This window comes from Pongo abelii, chromosome 8 (assembly GCF_028885655.2).
Source record: "Pongo abelii isolate AG06213 chromosome 8, NHGRI_mPonAbe1-v2.0_pri, whole genome shotgun sequence".
Taxonomy (NCBI): domain Eukaryota; kingdom Metazoa; phylum Chordata; class Mammalia; order Primates; family Hominidae; genus Pongo; species Pongo abelii.
In genome coordinates, this window is record NC_071993.2 from 51,402,442 (window position 1) to 51,418,860 (window position 16,419).

Genomic DNA, 16,419 nt, shown 5'->3' on the forward strand with positions numbered 1-16,419 from the left:
CACTAAAGCGATGTGTCTTTCCCGACTATGACTTTCACATCTGTGAAACGTAACATTCTGGCTTCCAGGAACCTCCCGCTTTCTCTTCCAAAAGCAATCAAATTTTAAATTCTAGCAAAACTGCTGCCCTCTGCCTCCCTCTTTCCTGACCCAGTCTCAGTTACCCAGCAATATCCTGTGCTTCTCTCACCAAAAACCCTGTCCTGAGAGACAATTTCATACTGTGGAATAAAGATTGGCACCAGGCTCTTTTCTCCTATTGTCACCTAAATTGATGATAGACGGATACCACACATATGCATTTATATATTGTAGATTGTAGCGGGGATCAAAGCCTTAAGGAGATGTAAAATAATGTAATTCGGGGGAGGAGCCAAGATGGCCGAATAGGAACAGCTCCGGTCTACAGCTCCCAGCGCGAGCGACGCAGAAGACGGGTGATTTCTGCATTTCCATCTGAGGTACCGTGTTCATCTCACTAGGGAGTGCCAGACAGTGGGCGCAGGTCAGTGGGTGAGTCCACTGTGCACCAGCCGAAGCAGGGGCGAGGCATTGCCTCACTTGGGAAGCGCAAGGGGTCAGGGAGTTCCCCTTCCAGGGGTGACAGACGGCACCTGGAAAATCGGGCCACTCCCACCCGAATACTGTGCTTTTCCGACGGGCTTAGGAAACGGTGCCCCAGGAGAGTATAGCCCGCACCTGGCTCAGAGGGTCCTACGCCCACGGAGTCTCGCTGATTGCTAGTACAGCAGTCAGAGACCAAACAGCAAGTTGGCAGCGAGGCTGGGGGAGGGGCGCCCGCCATTGCCCAGGCTCGCTTAGGTAAACAAAGCAGCCTGGAAGCTTGAACTGGGTGGAGCCCACCACAGCTCAAGGAGGCCTGTCTGCCTCTGTAGGCTCCACCTCTGGGGGCAGGGCACAGACAAACAAAAAGACAGCAGTAACTTCTGCAGACTTAAATGTCCCTGTCTCACAGCTGTGAGGAGAGCAGTGGTTCTCCCAGCACGCAGCTGGAGATCTGAGAACCGGCTGACTGCCTCCTCAAGTGGGTTCCTGACCCCTGACCCCCGAGCAGCCTAACTGGGAGGCATCCCCCAGCAGGGGCAGACTGACACCTCACACGGCCGGCCAGGTACTCCAACAGACCTGCAGCTGAGGTTTCTGTCTGTTGGAAGGAAAACTAACAGAAAGGACATCCACACCAAAAACCCATCTGTACATCACCATCATCAAAGACCAAAAGTAGATAAAACCATAAAGATGGGGAAAAAACAGAGCAGAAAAACTGGAAACTCTAAAAACCAGAGTACCTCTCCTCCTCCAAAGGAACGCAGTTCCTCACCAGCAACGGAACAAAGCTGGACGGAGAATGACTTTGACGAGCTGAGAGAAGAAGGCTTCAGACGATCAAATTACTCCGAGCTACGGGAGGATATTCAAACCAAAGGCAAAGAAGTTGAAAACTTTGAAAAAAATTTAGAAGAATGTATAACTAGAATAACCAATACAGAGAAGTGCTTAAAGGAGCTGATGGAGCTGAAAACCAAGGCTCGAGAACTACGTGAAGAATGCAGAAGCCTCAGGAGCCGATGCGATCAAATGGAAGAAAGGGTATCAGCCCTGGAAGATGAAATGAATGAAATGAAGCGAGAAGGGAAGTTTAGAGAAAAAAGAATAAAAAGAAACGAGCAAAGCCTCCAAGAAATGTGGGACTATGTGAAAAGACCAAATCTACGTCTGATTGGTGTACCTGAAAGTGACGGGGAGAATGGAAACAAGTTGGAAAATACTCTGCAGGATATTATCCAGGAGAACTTCCCCAATCTAGCAAGGCAGGCCAACATTCAGATTCAGGAAATACAGAGAACGCCACAAAGATACTCCTCGAGAAGAGCAACTCCAAGACACATAATTGTCAGATTCACCAAAGTTGAAATGAAAGAAAAAATGTTAAGGGCAGCCAGAGAGAAAGGTCGGGTTACCATCAAAGGGAAGCCCATCAGACTAACAGCGGATCTCTCGGCAGAAACCCTACAAGCCAGAAGAGAGTGGGGGCCAATATTCAACATTCTTAAAGAAAAGAATTTTCAACCCAGAATTTCATATCCTGCCAAACTAAGCTTCATAAGTGAAGGAGAAATAAAATACTTTACAGACAAGCAAATGCTGAGAGATTTTGTCACCACCAGGCCTGCCCTAAAAGAGCTCCTGAAGGAAGCACTAAACATGGAAAGGCACAACCGGTACCAGCCACTGCAAAATCATACCGAACTGTAAAGACCATCGAGACTAGGAAGAGACTGCATCAACTAACGAGCAAAATATCCAGCTAACATCATAATGACAGGATCAAATTCACACATAACAATATTAACTTTAAATGTAAATGGACTAAATGCTCCAATTAAAAGACACAGACTGGCAAATTGGATAAAGACTCAAGACCCATCAGTGTGCTGTATTCAGGAAACCCATCTCACGTGCAGAGACACACATAGGCTCAAAATAAAAGGATGGAGGAAGATCTACCAAGCAAATGGAAAACAAAAAAAGGCAGGGGTTGCAATCCTAGTCTCTGATAAAACAGACTTTAAACCAACAAAGATCAAAAGAGACAAAGAAGGCCATTACATAATGGTAAAGGGATTAATTCAACAAGAAGAGCTAACTATCCTAAATATATACGCACCCAATACAGGAGCACCCAGATTCATAAAGCAAGTCCTGAGTGACCTACAAAGAGACTTAGACTCCCACACATTAATAATGGGAGACTTTAACACCCCACTGTCAACATTAGACAGATCAACGAGACAGAAAGTCAACAAGGATACCCAGGAATTCAACTCAGCTCTGCACCAAGCAGACCTAATAGACATCTACAGAACTCTCCACCCCAAATCAACAGAATATACATTTTTTTCAGCACCACACCACACCTATTCCAAAATTGACCATATACTTGGAAGTAAAGCTCTCCTCAATAAATGTAAAAGAACAGAAATTATAACAAACTATCTCTCAGATCACAGTGCAATCAAGCTAGAACTCAGGATAAAGAATCTCACTCAAAACCGCTCAACTACGTGGAAACTGAACAACCTGCTCCTGAATGACTACTGGGTACATAACGAAATGAAGGCAGAAATAAAGATGTTCTTTGAAACCAACGAGAACCAAGACACAACATACCAGAATCTCTGGGATGCATTCAAAGCAGTGTGTAGAGGGAAATTTATAGCACTAAATGCCCACAAGAGAAAGCAGGAAAGATCCAAAATTGACACCCTAACATCACAATTAAAAGAACTAGAAAAGCAAGAGCAAACACATTCAAAAGCTAGCAGAAGGCAAGAAATAACTAAAATCAGAGCAGAACTGAAGGAAATAGAGACACAAAAAACCCTTCAAAAAATCAATGAATCCAGGAGCTGGTTTTTTGAAAGGATCAACAAAATTGATAGACCGCTAGCAAGATTAATAAAGAAAAAAAGAGAGAAGAATCAAATAGATGCAATAAAAAATGATAAAGGGGATATCACCACCGATCCCACAGAAATACAAACTACCATCAGAGAATATTACAAACACCTCTATGCAAATAAACTAGAAAATCTAGAAGAAATGGATAAATTCCTCGACACATACACCCTCCCAAGACTAAACCAGGAAGAAGTTGAATCTCTGAATAGACCAATAACAGGAGCTGAAATTGTGGCAATAATCAATAGCTTACCAACCAAAAAAAGTCCAGGACCAGATGGGTTCACAGCCGAATTCTACCAGAGGTACAAGGAGGAGCTGGTACCATTCCTTCTGAAACTATTCCAATCAATAGAAAAAGAGGGAATCCTCCCTAACTCATTTTATGAGGCCAGCATCATCCTGATACCAAAGCCTGGCAGAGACACAACAAAAAAAGAGAATTTTAGACCAATATCCTTGATGAACATTGATGCAAAAATCCTCAATAAGATACTGGCAAACAGAATCCAGCAGCACATCAAAAAGCTTATCCACCATGATCAAGTGGGCTTCATCCCTGGGATGCAAGGCTGGTTCAATATACGCAAATCAATAAATGTAATCCAGCATATAAACAGAACCAAAGACAAAAACCACATGATTATCTCAATAGATGCAGAAAAGGCCTTTGACAAAATTCAACAACCCTTCATGCTAAAAACTCTCAATAAATTAGGAATTGATGGGACGTATCTCAAAATAATAAGAGCTATTTATGACAAACCCACAGCCAATATCGTACTGAATGGGCAAAAACTGGAAGCATTCCCTTTGAAAACTGGCACAAGACAGGGATGCCCTCTCTCGCCACTTCTATTCAACATAGTGTTGGAAGTTCTGGCCAGGGCAATTAGGCAGGAGAAGGAAATCAAGGGTATTCAATTAGGAAAAGAGGAAGTCAAATTGTCCTTGTTTGCAGATGACATGATAGTATATCTAGAAAACCCCATTGTCTCAGCCCAAAATCTCCTTAAGCTGATAAGCAACTTCAGCAAAGTCTCAGGATACAAAATCAATGTGCAAAAATCACAAGCATTCTTATACATCAATAACAGACAAACAGAGAGCCAAATCATGAGTGAACTCCCATTCACAATTGCTTCAAAGAGAATAAAATACCTAGGAATCCAACTTACAAGGGATGTGAAAGACCTCTTCAAGGAGAACTACAAACCACTGCTCAAGGAAATAAAAGAGGATACAAACAAATGGAAGAACATTCCATGCTCATGGGTAGGAAGAATCAATATCATGAAAATGGCCATCCTTCCCAAGGTAATTTACAGATTCAATGCCATCCCCATCAAGCTACCAATGACTTTCTTCACAGAATTGGAAAAAACTACTTTAAAGTTCATATGGAACCAAAAAAGAGCCTGCATCGCCAAGTCAATCCTAAGCCAAAAGAACAAAGCTGGAGGCATCACACTACCTGACTTCAAACTATACTACAAGGCTACAGTAACCAAAACAGCATGGTACTGGTACCAAAACAGAGATATAGATCAATGGAACAGAACAGAGCCGTCAGAAATAATGCCACATATCTACAAGTATCTGATCTTTGACAAACCTGACAAAAACAAGAAATGGGGAAAGGATTCCCTATTTAATAAATGGTGCTGGGAAAACTGGCTAGCCATATGTAGAAAGCTGGAACTGGATCCCTTCCTTACACCTTATACAAAAATCAATTCAAGATGGATTAAAGACTTAAATGTTAGACCTAAAACCATAAAAACCCTAGAAGAAAACCTAGGCATTACCATTCAGGACATAGGCATGGGCAAGGACTTCATGTCTAAAACACCAAAAGCAATGGCAACAAAAGCCAAAATTGACAAATGGGATCTAATTAAACTAAAGAGCTTCTGCACAGCAAAGGAAACTACCATCAGAGTGAACAGGCAACCTACAAAATGGGAGAACATTTTCGCAACCTACTCATCTGACAAAGGGCTAATATCCAGAATCTACAATGAACTCCAACAAATTTACAAGATAAAAACAAACAACCCCATCAAAAAGTGGGCAAAGGACATGAACAGACACTTCTCAAAAGAAGACATTTATGCAGCCAAAAAACACATGAAAAAATGCTCACCATCACTGGCCATCAGAGAAATGCAAATCAAAACCACAATGAGATACCATCTCACACCAGTTAGAATGGCAATCATTAAAAAGTCAGGAAACAACAGGTGCTGGAGAGGATGTGGAGAAATAGGAACACTTTTACACTGTTGGTGGGACTGTAAACTAGTTCAACCCTTGTGGAAGTCAGTGTGGCGATTCCTCAGGGATCTAGAACTAGAAATTCCATTCGACCCAGCCATCCCATTACTGGGTATATACCCAAAGGACTATAAATCATGCTGCTATAAAGACACATGCACACGTATGTTTATTGCCGCATTATTCACAATAGCAAAGACTTGGAACCAACCCAAATGTCCAACAATGATAGACTGGATTAAGAAAATGTGGCACATATACACCATGGAATACTATGCAGCCATAAAAAATGATGAGTTCACGTCCTTTGTAGGGACATGGATGAAACTGGAAATCATCATTCTCAGTAAACTATCGCAAGAACAAAAAACCAAACACCGCATATTCTCACTCATAGGTGGGAATTGAACAATGAGAACACATAGACACAGGAAGGGGAACATCACACTTCGGGGACTGTTGTGGGGTGGGGGGAGGGGGGAGGGATAGCATTGGGAGATATACCTAATGCTAGATGACAAGTTGGTGGGTGCAGCGCACCAGCATGGCACATGTATACATATGTAACTTACCTGCACATTGCGCACATGTACCATAAAACCTAAAGTATAATAATGATAATAATAATAATAAAAGAAAAAAAAAAAGACAAAAAAAAAAAAAAGCAGCAATCAAGTAGGCTTAAAAAATTTCAGTGGTTTGTACAGTGTCTCATTATGATGGAAGCACAGTTTGAAGCCACATATGTTTTCAAAATCTCTTCTCTTTCTTTAAGAAGTAGAAAAGGAGTAGATAGAAAATCAATGAATTCAGTGGAGGAGTATATTGGAAAAAAAGCACAGGATGTTGTGTTAAAACTCCTGGGTTCTAATCCTGAAACAAGTATTTTCAAGTTATATGACTGGGGAGAGTAATTGCAGCTGGCCTTACTTTTTTCAGCTGTAAAGAATAGAGATACATTAAATACCTTAATGTAGGTGGAGCACCTAACAATGCTTGGAATGTGGTTGCTTCTCTGAATTCCCTTCTTTTCTCCTTTCCTCCTTAAACCGAATCAACAACAATGTATCTAAAGAAGGTGGTGTAAATGTGCAAACTGTGCTGTTCTTTGAAGTAACATCAAATTCTAATGCGATAAAAGGTTATTTGTATGGAAAAAAAAATAATAATAATAATGTAATTCTAGCCCTGAACCAGTTGGATTAAAAAAGGATCTGCACTCTTAAATTCAAAAGCACAAACTTCTTGCTTAAAAAACATTCCAGATGAAAGGGTTATTCCTGCATTAGTCTTCTTTGATCTGGAACCGTTCCTTGGCTTTTATATTTACTGAAATGACGTTATTTAAGAGTACAGACCAGGTATTGTGTGGAATATCCTTTAAAGTGAGTTTGTCTGATGTGCCCTTTCAGATTATGAATTTTTGGAGAAACACCACTAAGTGATATGTCTTTTCCAGTGCATGACATCAAGGTAGAGATAACATCGGTTTCTCCCAGTATTGATGATGTTCTCTTGGGTAAGGTGGTGTCTGTGAGGTTTCTTCACCATAAAGTTACTGTTTTTCTTTATGATTAAAAATGATGCTGGGGGGAGGTGCTATTTGATTAGGTCCCATTTCTCATCTAATTTTTACCTACTAGTTTTAGCATCCACTGATGATTTTGTAACTTCATAATTTCATCTGTATGTATTAGTTGGTAATCTCCTAATACATTTATTTCTTGAATCACTAACTTTTAAAGCAAAAGAACTTTCTTGAAAAAATCAGAATTGTTCTTGTTCCATCAATTTCTAATAGTGAATCTTGACTGTGTAGGCTGAAGACAGTAGTAGCTGTATTAGTCGGCTAGTGCTGTCGTTACAATATACTACAGACTGGATGGCTTAAACGACAGAAATTTCTCACAGTTCTGGAAGTTCAAAATCAAGGTGCCAGCAGATTTGATTTATCCTGTGGACTCTCCCCTTGGCTTGTGGATGACTGTCTTCTCTTGGTGTCCTTCAAGGGTATTTTTCTGTGTGTAATCACACCCTTGGTGTCTCTTCCTCTTATAAGGACACCAGTCCTATTGGACAGCCCCACTCTTGTTTCTCTATAATAACACCCTGTTTTTGTTTCATAAATGTACTCTCTCTCAAGTATCACTGAGGATAATAGTTTTTAAACCTCTCTTCTGTTCACTAAATTATGTTTCTTCAAGGCTCCATTCTTATGTGTGTTTATCTAGTCTTTCCCCTAGAAAAGAAAAATTCTTCCTCTCTCTGGTGGTTTATTCTTTGTTGTCCTTTTGAGTTCAAGTGTGAAGATCTGAAATGGTTTTTCTAGATAGCTGGAGTGGTTTCTTTCCTCTCTTGTTTGTGTGTATTGTTTTCCTCCTAGATCCCTGGGCTGATTGTTGAATTTCTTTAGAGGCAAGAACCCAGTGTTATGCCTGCAAGTCATCACCAGGCTACCTTTGCTGGTGGAGGGAAATGATGGATTGTGAGTGCCAGTTAAGGCAACTCCATGACTTTGGTTTTAGCTCCTCACACTGCACCTGCCAGCCCCACATCCAGATAACACCTGGAACAGAGAGTCCCAAACCTCCTGCATTTCTCTCTCAAAGTTATTTTGGGCTGCATGCCTCCATTCACTCCTGTTTCACAGGAATTTGTTTTCACTCCTGTTTGAGATAGTAAAAACCAAACTGTTTCTGCTACTCTTACACGCTCAACACTTCTGACACCAGAGATTCCCCCACACATGAAACAGTTCTCCAGCAGACACCAGCTAGGTGTCCTACAGTTTAACTTAATTCTGATATTACCTCAACTTACAGTCAAATCCCACAAGTTAAGGGTGCATTTCCACAAGACTGTCCCCTACTTTAGGTTGACTGTCACCTATACTTCTGACCTCCTATAAATCAGTCTTCCCACACCCCCTTCTCAGGTTTGATTAATTTTCTAGGGTGATGGTTAGCCTGTCCAGGGTCCTGATTGCTAGCAGTGAGACTTCATGGTGACACAATGTGGAATCAGGAAACTTATCCCTTGGCCACTAGATCTGGGAAGCTGACTCAATGTATGTTTCACCAGATAAGAATATTAAGGTTTTTGCCTCGGGACTGGCTCAGGAAATCAAGCACGATGGACCTGGGAAGTGTGCTTTGTGAAGTTGGGAGAAATCAGCTGACAGTCTTGTATGGCTGACTGTTCTCTGCTTTATCCTCAGTGCACTTAGTATATGTCACATAGCTGATGCTCAATAAACATTTGGAAATGTGTGAATTAAATGTAAAGCAAAACCAGAGGATATATGATGGGTCTTACTAATGAGAGTAGAGTCAAGACTCTTTTCTCCTTCTTCCAGCTGAATTACTCAAAAACTGAATTACTCAATAACTACTTCCCTTTGCTATACATGAAAATGTCATTCTCCCAAGCCTGACAATCCCCTGACCCACTAAAAAATCACTGTTTATTTCCTAGATGGTTAGCCTGGAAGATTTTGTAAAGCTTCATTTTGTCTCTTTTTTCTGTATTTTTAATTTTAAAGTTACATAATAATATTGATTATGCTTTCCTCAATTTCATGTACACCCCTCCCAGATATTCCAATATGCCTCCTAGAAAAGCATGCCCTTCTGAGTGGAAATGATACCATTACTCTAATGATGCAATCCATGATCCAAGCATCATTTTTTCGACAGCTACATCATGTTAATCTTGCTTTCAGAAAAGTACTATGTCATTTCGTGTTATTGTTAAACTTTCCCTGTATTCTGTACCTTTGCAATTCATTTTTTAGATGAAAGAGGAAGATTTTATATCTATCACATTTCATCTGTTACAATTGGCCCATTTTTCTAGCTTCTCAAGACCCTTTGGATTTGATGGTGTTATTCATTGCATTCACTGTCCTTTCCAATAGAAATGTCATCCATAAAGTTGATATATCTATCCATAATACAAAAAGGGAGCAGGAATTTTTTTTGTTGTTTGTTTTTTTGAGATGGAGTCTCACTCTGTCGCCCAGGCTGGAATGCAGTGGCATGGTGTTGGCTCACTGAAACCTCCACCTCCCTGAGTTCAAGCAATTCTCCTGCCTCAGCCTCCCAAGTAGCTGAATTTTTAAGGTGAGAGTATTTTCTTTATGTGCCTCCATACTCTGTCTAGGAATAATTTCTCTGAAATTTGAGTATTAGAGTAAGATGAAGTAATATATTCCACAGCTTCTTTCATTCACTTGGTCTCATGTTCTTAATAACCCTTGATTTTGCATAATTAACATAAAGCAAATTTCCTTTGTAAAGGCTTCTGCTGTTCTAGAGGCAGTGAAAAACTTTATAAAAACATTGGATTTTCTTATAAAAAGGAAGCTGATAACTACCTCACTAAGTTACATGTCTGGCAGCACTGGAGATAAGGATGTGCTATTGAACTTTCTACTTGTTGTTAATGGCAAACTATATTGTTTATTTATAACTTAACATATTGTGTTAAGTAATAGGCAATGGTGCTGCTTATGGAAACTTTGTACTCTTGAGAGTAAATATATAATACAGTTTGGATATTTATCCCCACCCAAATCTCATGTTGAGTTGTAATACCCAGTGTTGGAGGTGGGCCTGGTGGGAGGTGTTTAGATCATGAGGGTGGATCCCTCATGAATGGCTTGGGCCATCCCCTTGGTGATAAGTGAGCTCTCACTCTGAGTTCAGATGAGATCTGATTACTTAAAAGTGTTGGTAGATCATGAGGGTGGATCCCTCATGAATGGCTTGGGCCATCCCCTTGGTGATAAGTGAGCTCTCACTCTGAGTTCAGATGAGATCTGATTACTTAAAAGTGTTGGCACCTGCTCCCTACTCTCGCTGTCTTGCTCCTGCTTTCACCATGGGACATGCTCATTTCCCCTTCACCTTCTTCCATGATTATAAGCTTCCCGAGGCCTCCCCAGAAGCCAAGCAGATATCAGCACCATGTTTCCTATAAAGCCTACAGAACTGTGAGCAGATTAAACCTCATTTCCTTATAAATTACCCAGTCTCAGGTATTTATTTATAGCAATGCAAAAATGATCTAATACAGAAAATTGGTACCAGAAGTGGGGTTTTGTTATAAAGATACCTGAAAATGTGGAACTGACTTTGGAACAAGGTAATGGGTAGAGAAGTTGGAAGAGTTTGGAGGGCTCAGAAGACAGAAAGATGAGGGAAATTTGGAACTTCTTACAGACTGGTTAAAAGTTGTGACTAAAAATCTGATAGTGATATGGATAATGAAGTCCAGGCTGCCAAGGTCTTGGATGGTAATGAGGAACTTAGTGGGAACTGGAGCAAAGGTAACACATATTATGCATTAGCAAAGAGCTTGGCTGCATTCTGTCCATGCCCTAGGGATCTGTGGAAGTTTAAACTAAAGAATGGCAACCTGGGGTATCTGGTGGAAAAAATTTCTAAGCAGCAAAATGTTCAAAATTCGGCCTGGCTGCTTCTAATAGCATATGCTCAGATGTGGGAGCAAATAAATGACTTCAAGTTGGAACATATATTAAAAAGGAAAGTAGAGTGTAAAATTTTGGAAAATTTACAGCCATATGTAAATTTTGTGTACATGGAAAATTCTCTGCCATATGGCAGAGAAAGAAAAAGCTTTTTCAGGAGAGGAATTCAAGCAGGCTGTGGAGCATCCACTTGCTAGAGATATTTGCATAACTAAAAGGGAGTCAAGTGCTAATATCCAAGATAATGGAGAAAAGGCCTCAAAGGCATTTCGGAAACCTTTGCTGAAACCCCTCCCATCACAGGCCCAGAGGCCTAGGAGGAAAGAATGATTTCATGGGCCAGGCTCAGGGCCCTGCTTCCCTGCACAGCCTCAAGACACTGCTCCCCACATCCTGGTCACTCCAGCTCCAGCTGTGCCTCAAAGGGGGCCAGGCACAACTTGGGCTGACACTTTGGAGAATGAGAGTCATAAGCCTTGGCAGCTTCCACGTGGTATTAAACCTGCAGGCACACAGAGTACAACAGTAGTAGATTCTTGGCAGCCTCTACCTAGATTTCAGAGGCAGTATGGGAAAGCCTAGGTTTCCAGGAAGAAGCCTTCTGCAGGGGCAGAATCCTCACAGAGAACCTCTACTAGGGCAGTGTAGCAGGGAAATGTGGGGTTGGAGGCCCCACACTGAGTTCCCACTGGGGCACTGCCTAGTGGAGCTATATGAAGAGGGCCACCATTTTACAAGAGAGTGGAGAATACTCAGAGAGATTAAATAACCAGGAGAGCACAGGGTCCTGGGGATAAATGGAGAAAAGGTTAAGTGTGGCCAGGAGAAACAGAAGTTTGAGGCAAATAGGAGGGAAATGGAGAATCAGAGATTACAGCAAATTTATCTGTGGTCAAGGCAAGGTCTTTGGAGAAGCTCAGATTGACTTAGGGGCACGGCAAAAGGTAAACATAGGTGAGACTTGGGCCTGGCTTTGGAGGAGTATGAGAAAACATTGGTATGTTAGGGAGGTGAGCCATACTACTACTAATTGACATAGAAGCTAGCATTTACTGATTACTTAATATGTTCCAGGTATTGTTCCGAGTCTTTACACATATATACATAATTATTGCAACCCTGTGGGACAGGTAAAATAATCCCCTCATACAAATGAAGAAACTAAGCACAGAGAGATTAAGTAAGCACTTAATTAGTAAAGTCAAAATTCAAACTCAGGCAGCTTGGCTCCAGAATTGATTCTCTGGATGATTCATATGTATATTAAATTGTTTTCCAAAATGTAAAAATTGAACTTGAAAATTTATGTAGGCTCCATAGTGAAAGACAGAGTTTTAATAAGTCAAAAATTAATGCAGCTTAATTCTGTACAATTCAATAATATTATCCCTAATTGAACATTCACATGAAATTTATACTTCTATATTATCATTAACTTTTGTTGTTGTTGTTGTTTTTGAGACAGGGTCTCAGTCTGTCGCCCAAGCTGGAATAGAGTGGTTCACGGGGTTTCACTGCAGCCTTAATCTACTGGGCTCAAGTGAACCTCCTGCTTCAGCCTCCTGTATAGCTGGAACCACAGGTCCATGCCACCATGCCCGGCTAATTTTTGTATTTTTGGTATAAATGAGGTCTCACTTTGGGTTTCCCAGGTTGGTCTCGAACTCCTAGGTTCAAGCAATCCTCCCACCATGGCCTGCCAAAGTGCTGGGATTACAGGTATGAGCCACTGCCCCTGGCTATTATTATTAACTTTGAAAAATGTGTATCACATATGCCATAATCATTTCCAAGTCTTTCAAAGATTTTTTTTAATTTCAGCTCAAAATATTAGAATGAAAGCACACTAAAGACTAAAGAAGGTATACTCTATGCTCAAGAAAATGTACAAATATTGATTCTTTTTTTTTTTTTGAGATGGAGTCTTGCTCTGTTGCCCAGGCTAGAGTGCAGTGGTGTGATCTTGGCTCACTGCGACCTCCGTCTCCCAGATTCAAGCAATTCTCCTGGTTCATCCTCTCAAGTAGCTTGGATTACAGGCACCTGCCACCACACCTGGCTAACTTTTGTATTTTTAGTAGAGACGGGGTTTTGCCATGTTGGCCAGGCTGGTCTCAAACTCCTGACCTCAGGTGATCCATCCGCCTCAGCCTCCCAGAGTGGTGAGATTACAGGCATGAGCCACCTCGCCCAGCCTACAAATACTGATTCTATCCATGGTTTGGTGAAAACCATAAAAGTTCAGCTTATTCTCCATGGCATTGGCAGGGGTCATGTATAAAGATGACAAAGTCCTGTCCAGCATGCTGCAGAGGGAAAGTGCTGAGTGAACGTGCTGAGTTACCCACTTAGCTGTCCCAAGTTAATCGGAATGTGGATGGATGCCGTGCATAATCAGCATGAAATTTTATGAAGACCTGATTTGAGGAAGCCACGAAGGGAGCTATGCTGGTGTCCTAAAATTGAAAAAAGAAGTATCAAATTATATACTTCACATATTTGAAGCTTTTTCTAGAAATGTTAGCCTAGTAACAAAGTACCACATAAAGAAATTTTATAGAATTTACGGTGAACCTGCGTATATTTCTTGAAGTAACCTTGCAAAGGATGAATGCAAATCCTTTACAAAGAAATATTTCTGGGTGTGGGGAGTTAAGGGAAAATGGGGAAGGACTGCTAATGGGTACAGGGTTTCTTTTAGGGGGTAATGAAAGTGTCCCAAAATTGGCTGTGCTCATAATGGCCACACAACTCTGTGAATCTACTAAAAACCACTGAATTGTATACTTTAAGGAGGTGAATTGTATAGTAGGTAAATCGTATGTATGTAAATGTATGGTATGTAAATTATACCCCAATGAAACTGTTATAGAAAAATTTGAACTTCTTATTCAAGTTCTTACTGCAAATTTAATTTTTCTTAAAGAAACATGTAAGTGAAATGATCACACTAAGTAAAATATACTATTTTCATCCTCAATGTTTATAGTTTCCTCTTGGGATTTATTTTCGTCTACTTCTGTGGAACAGTGTGTGTTTTGTGTGTGTATTGGGGGTAATAGATGGGTCCCCATTTTCTCTCACTTTCTGTTCATTCATTTGGCAAATATTGATCAAGGCACTGCCACACTACAGGTATTGTTTTTAGTACTAGGGATATTAAAAAATGAGCAAAACAGGCAAAAAGCCCTGCTCTCAAGATGCTCACATCCCCACCCCAAGTCATCAAAACACAGACTTATTTCCAAGATACTCACTTTTTCAAGTAAGTGTAGATTTTTCTCTGTAAGAGATATATCAAGGTATATGCAATATTTTTATTCCTATGCATGTCTACTTTTTACTTCCATTTTAATCTGCTTCCAAATTTCAACAACTTATTTTATATTGACAAACTAGTATGGACAGTCAACAGAAGTTTTAGAATCTCCTTTGATTCTCCTTGTTTTTCCCATTATTCTTTCATTTGCTTGATGTTCATATTCTGTAGTTGCAAGGGACAGAGGATTTCCCTGTGAACAATGGTATTTACCATAACATAAAATATCTCCCAAATCAGGGTATGGTTTGTATTTATGTTAGCAAAATAAGGAACTACCTCTGTATGTAAATTGTATGTATATAAATATATGTTTACATTTTACATACATATTTACATGCATATTTACATACATACAAAAATTGAATTGTATACTTAAGGAGTATACATTAAAGAAGTATATGACTTTTATATGTGAATATGCATGTAAATATGTATGGATGTAAAATGTAAAAGTTGTATGTATGTAAATATTAGCAAAATATTACAACTTACAAAAGTTACAAAAAGTTACATACTTACAAAAAGTTGTTGAGTATGTAAATATTAGCAAAATAAGAGCTACCTCTCTATGTAAATTGACTGTTTTATACTTATGTTTTATATTTTTTAATTTATGTTTAACATTTATAAAGTGTTAAATCAGTGGTATCTTTAAGGAAGAAAACAATTACACATGAAATTATATCCACATTTATAAAAGAAAATATAAAACTGGGAAAATATGGTAAACATCAACAGTTTAAAAAATTGATGTATCTCGCTGTATATTACAACTTAACGCGGCATTGGATTAAATGGCAATCACTTCTCTCAGTGACTCAGTTTTCTTTTATCTGCAAAGTCCAGGATATACTTGTTCTTTCCACCTTATGGGATTGTCACTGTGGGGATCAAATGGGGTTGTATGTTTGCAAGCCACTGAAAACTATGCCCACAAAAAAAAACCTATCAATATAAAGTCATGATATTGTTAAAATTGTCTCTTTTCCTCCCTTTTGAAATGTTTGTAAATTTCAATTCAATGTCTAAGAGCTGGTTAACTTCTAAATCTGATGTGTGGCACATTTACTGGGGTCTCTGTCTATGGGCCTTCTGTGCAACCCCGTAATACAGTATCTGCTGGTCCTGCGATCACCATTTCTCACCAAGTAATGTAACTCTGTGTATAAAGATATCACTAACAAAAAGTTTATTAAGTGTTGTCTGTAGTTGCAAAAAGTTCAAGAGACCTAAATGTCCACTTAGTGGGGTTTCGTTAAATTAGGCTGCACTTATGCAATGGAATACTCTCCAAAAATTAAATATGGTGCACCAGTGTTTTTATTAATATTTTAATGATATATTGGTAAGTGGCAAAAACACAACATCAAACAGTAAAAAAATGCATGTAAAATATATGCAAATATATTCAAAGAATATATTCAAAGAAAGAATATATGAGAATGCTAGTGTGTTACAAAAATTAGTCTATTTTCTGATACTTCTGAAAATAGCATTTATCAATTTTATAAATAGTATATTTTAAAAACCATCTAGATTTCCAGCTGATATAATTCTCTGTCTAGTTTGATTACAAAGCCTAAGTGATTAAAGAGCAGAAAAATTAGAAACAGATACCCACTTGCCAGCAGCCACTTTTCCCTTACTTACTCTCTTGTTTTTTGAGACAGAGTCTGGCTCTGTCACCCAGGCTGGAGTGCAGTGGCGCAATCTCGGGTCACTGCAACCTCCACCTTCTGGGCTCAAGCGATTCTCCTGCCTCAGCCTCCCGAGTAGCTGGGATTATAGGCGTGTGCCACTATGCTAGCTAATTTTTGTGTTTTTAGTAGAGACGGGGTTTCCCTAT

At 39.8% G+C, this 16,419-nt stretch overlaps 1 protein-coding gene across 1 annotated transcript in view; it reads right to left on the reverse strand.

Moving 5' to 3' along the window:
• Nucleotides 1–13,599: 13,599 nt before the first annotated feature.
• LOC100457610 (cubilin-like) overlaps nucleotides 13,600–16,419 on the reverse strand; it is a 129,795-nt gene continuing 126,975 nt past the window's right edge. The window contains 1 exon segment of the mRNA XM_063727228.1: nucleotides 13,600–13,707. Coding sequence (XP_063583298.1) covers nucleotides 13,600–13,707 — 108 coding nt within the window.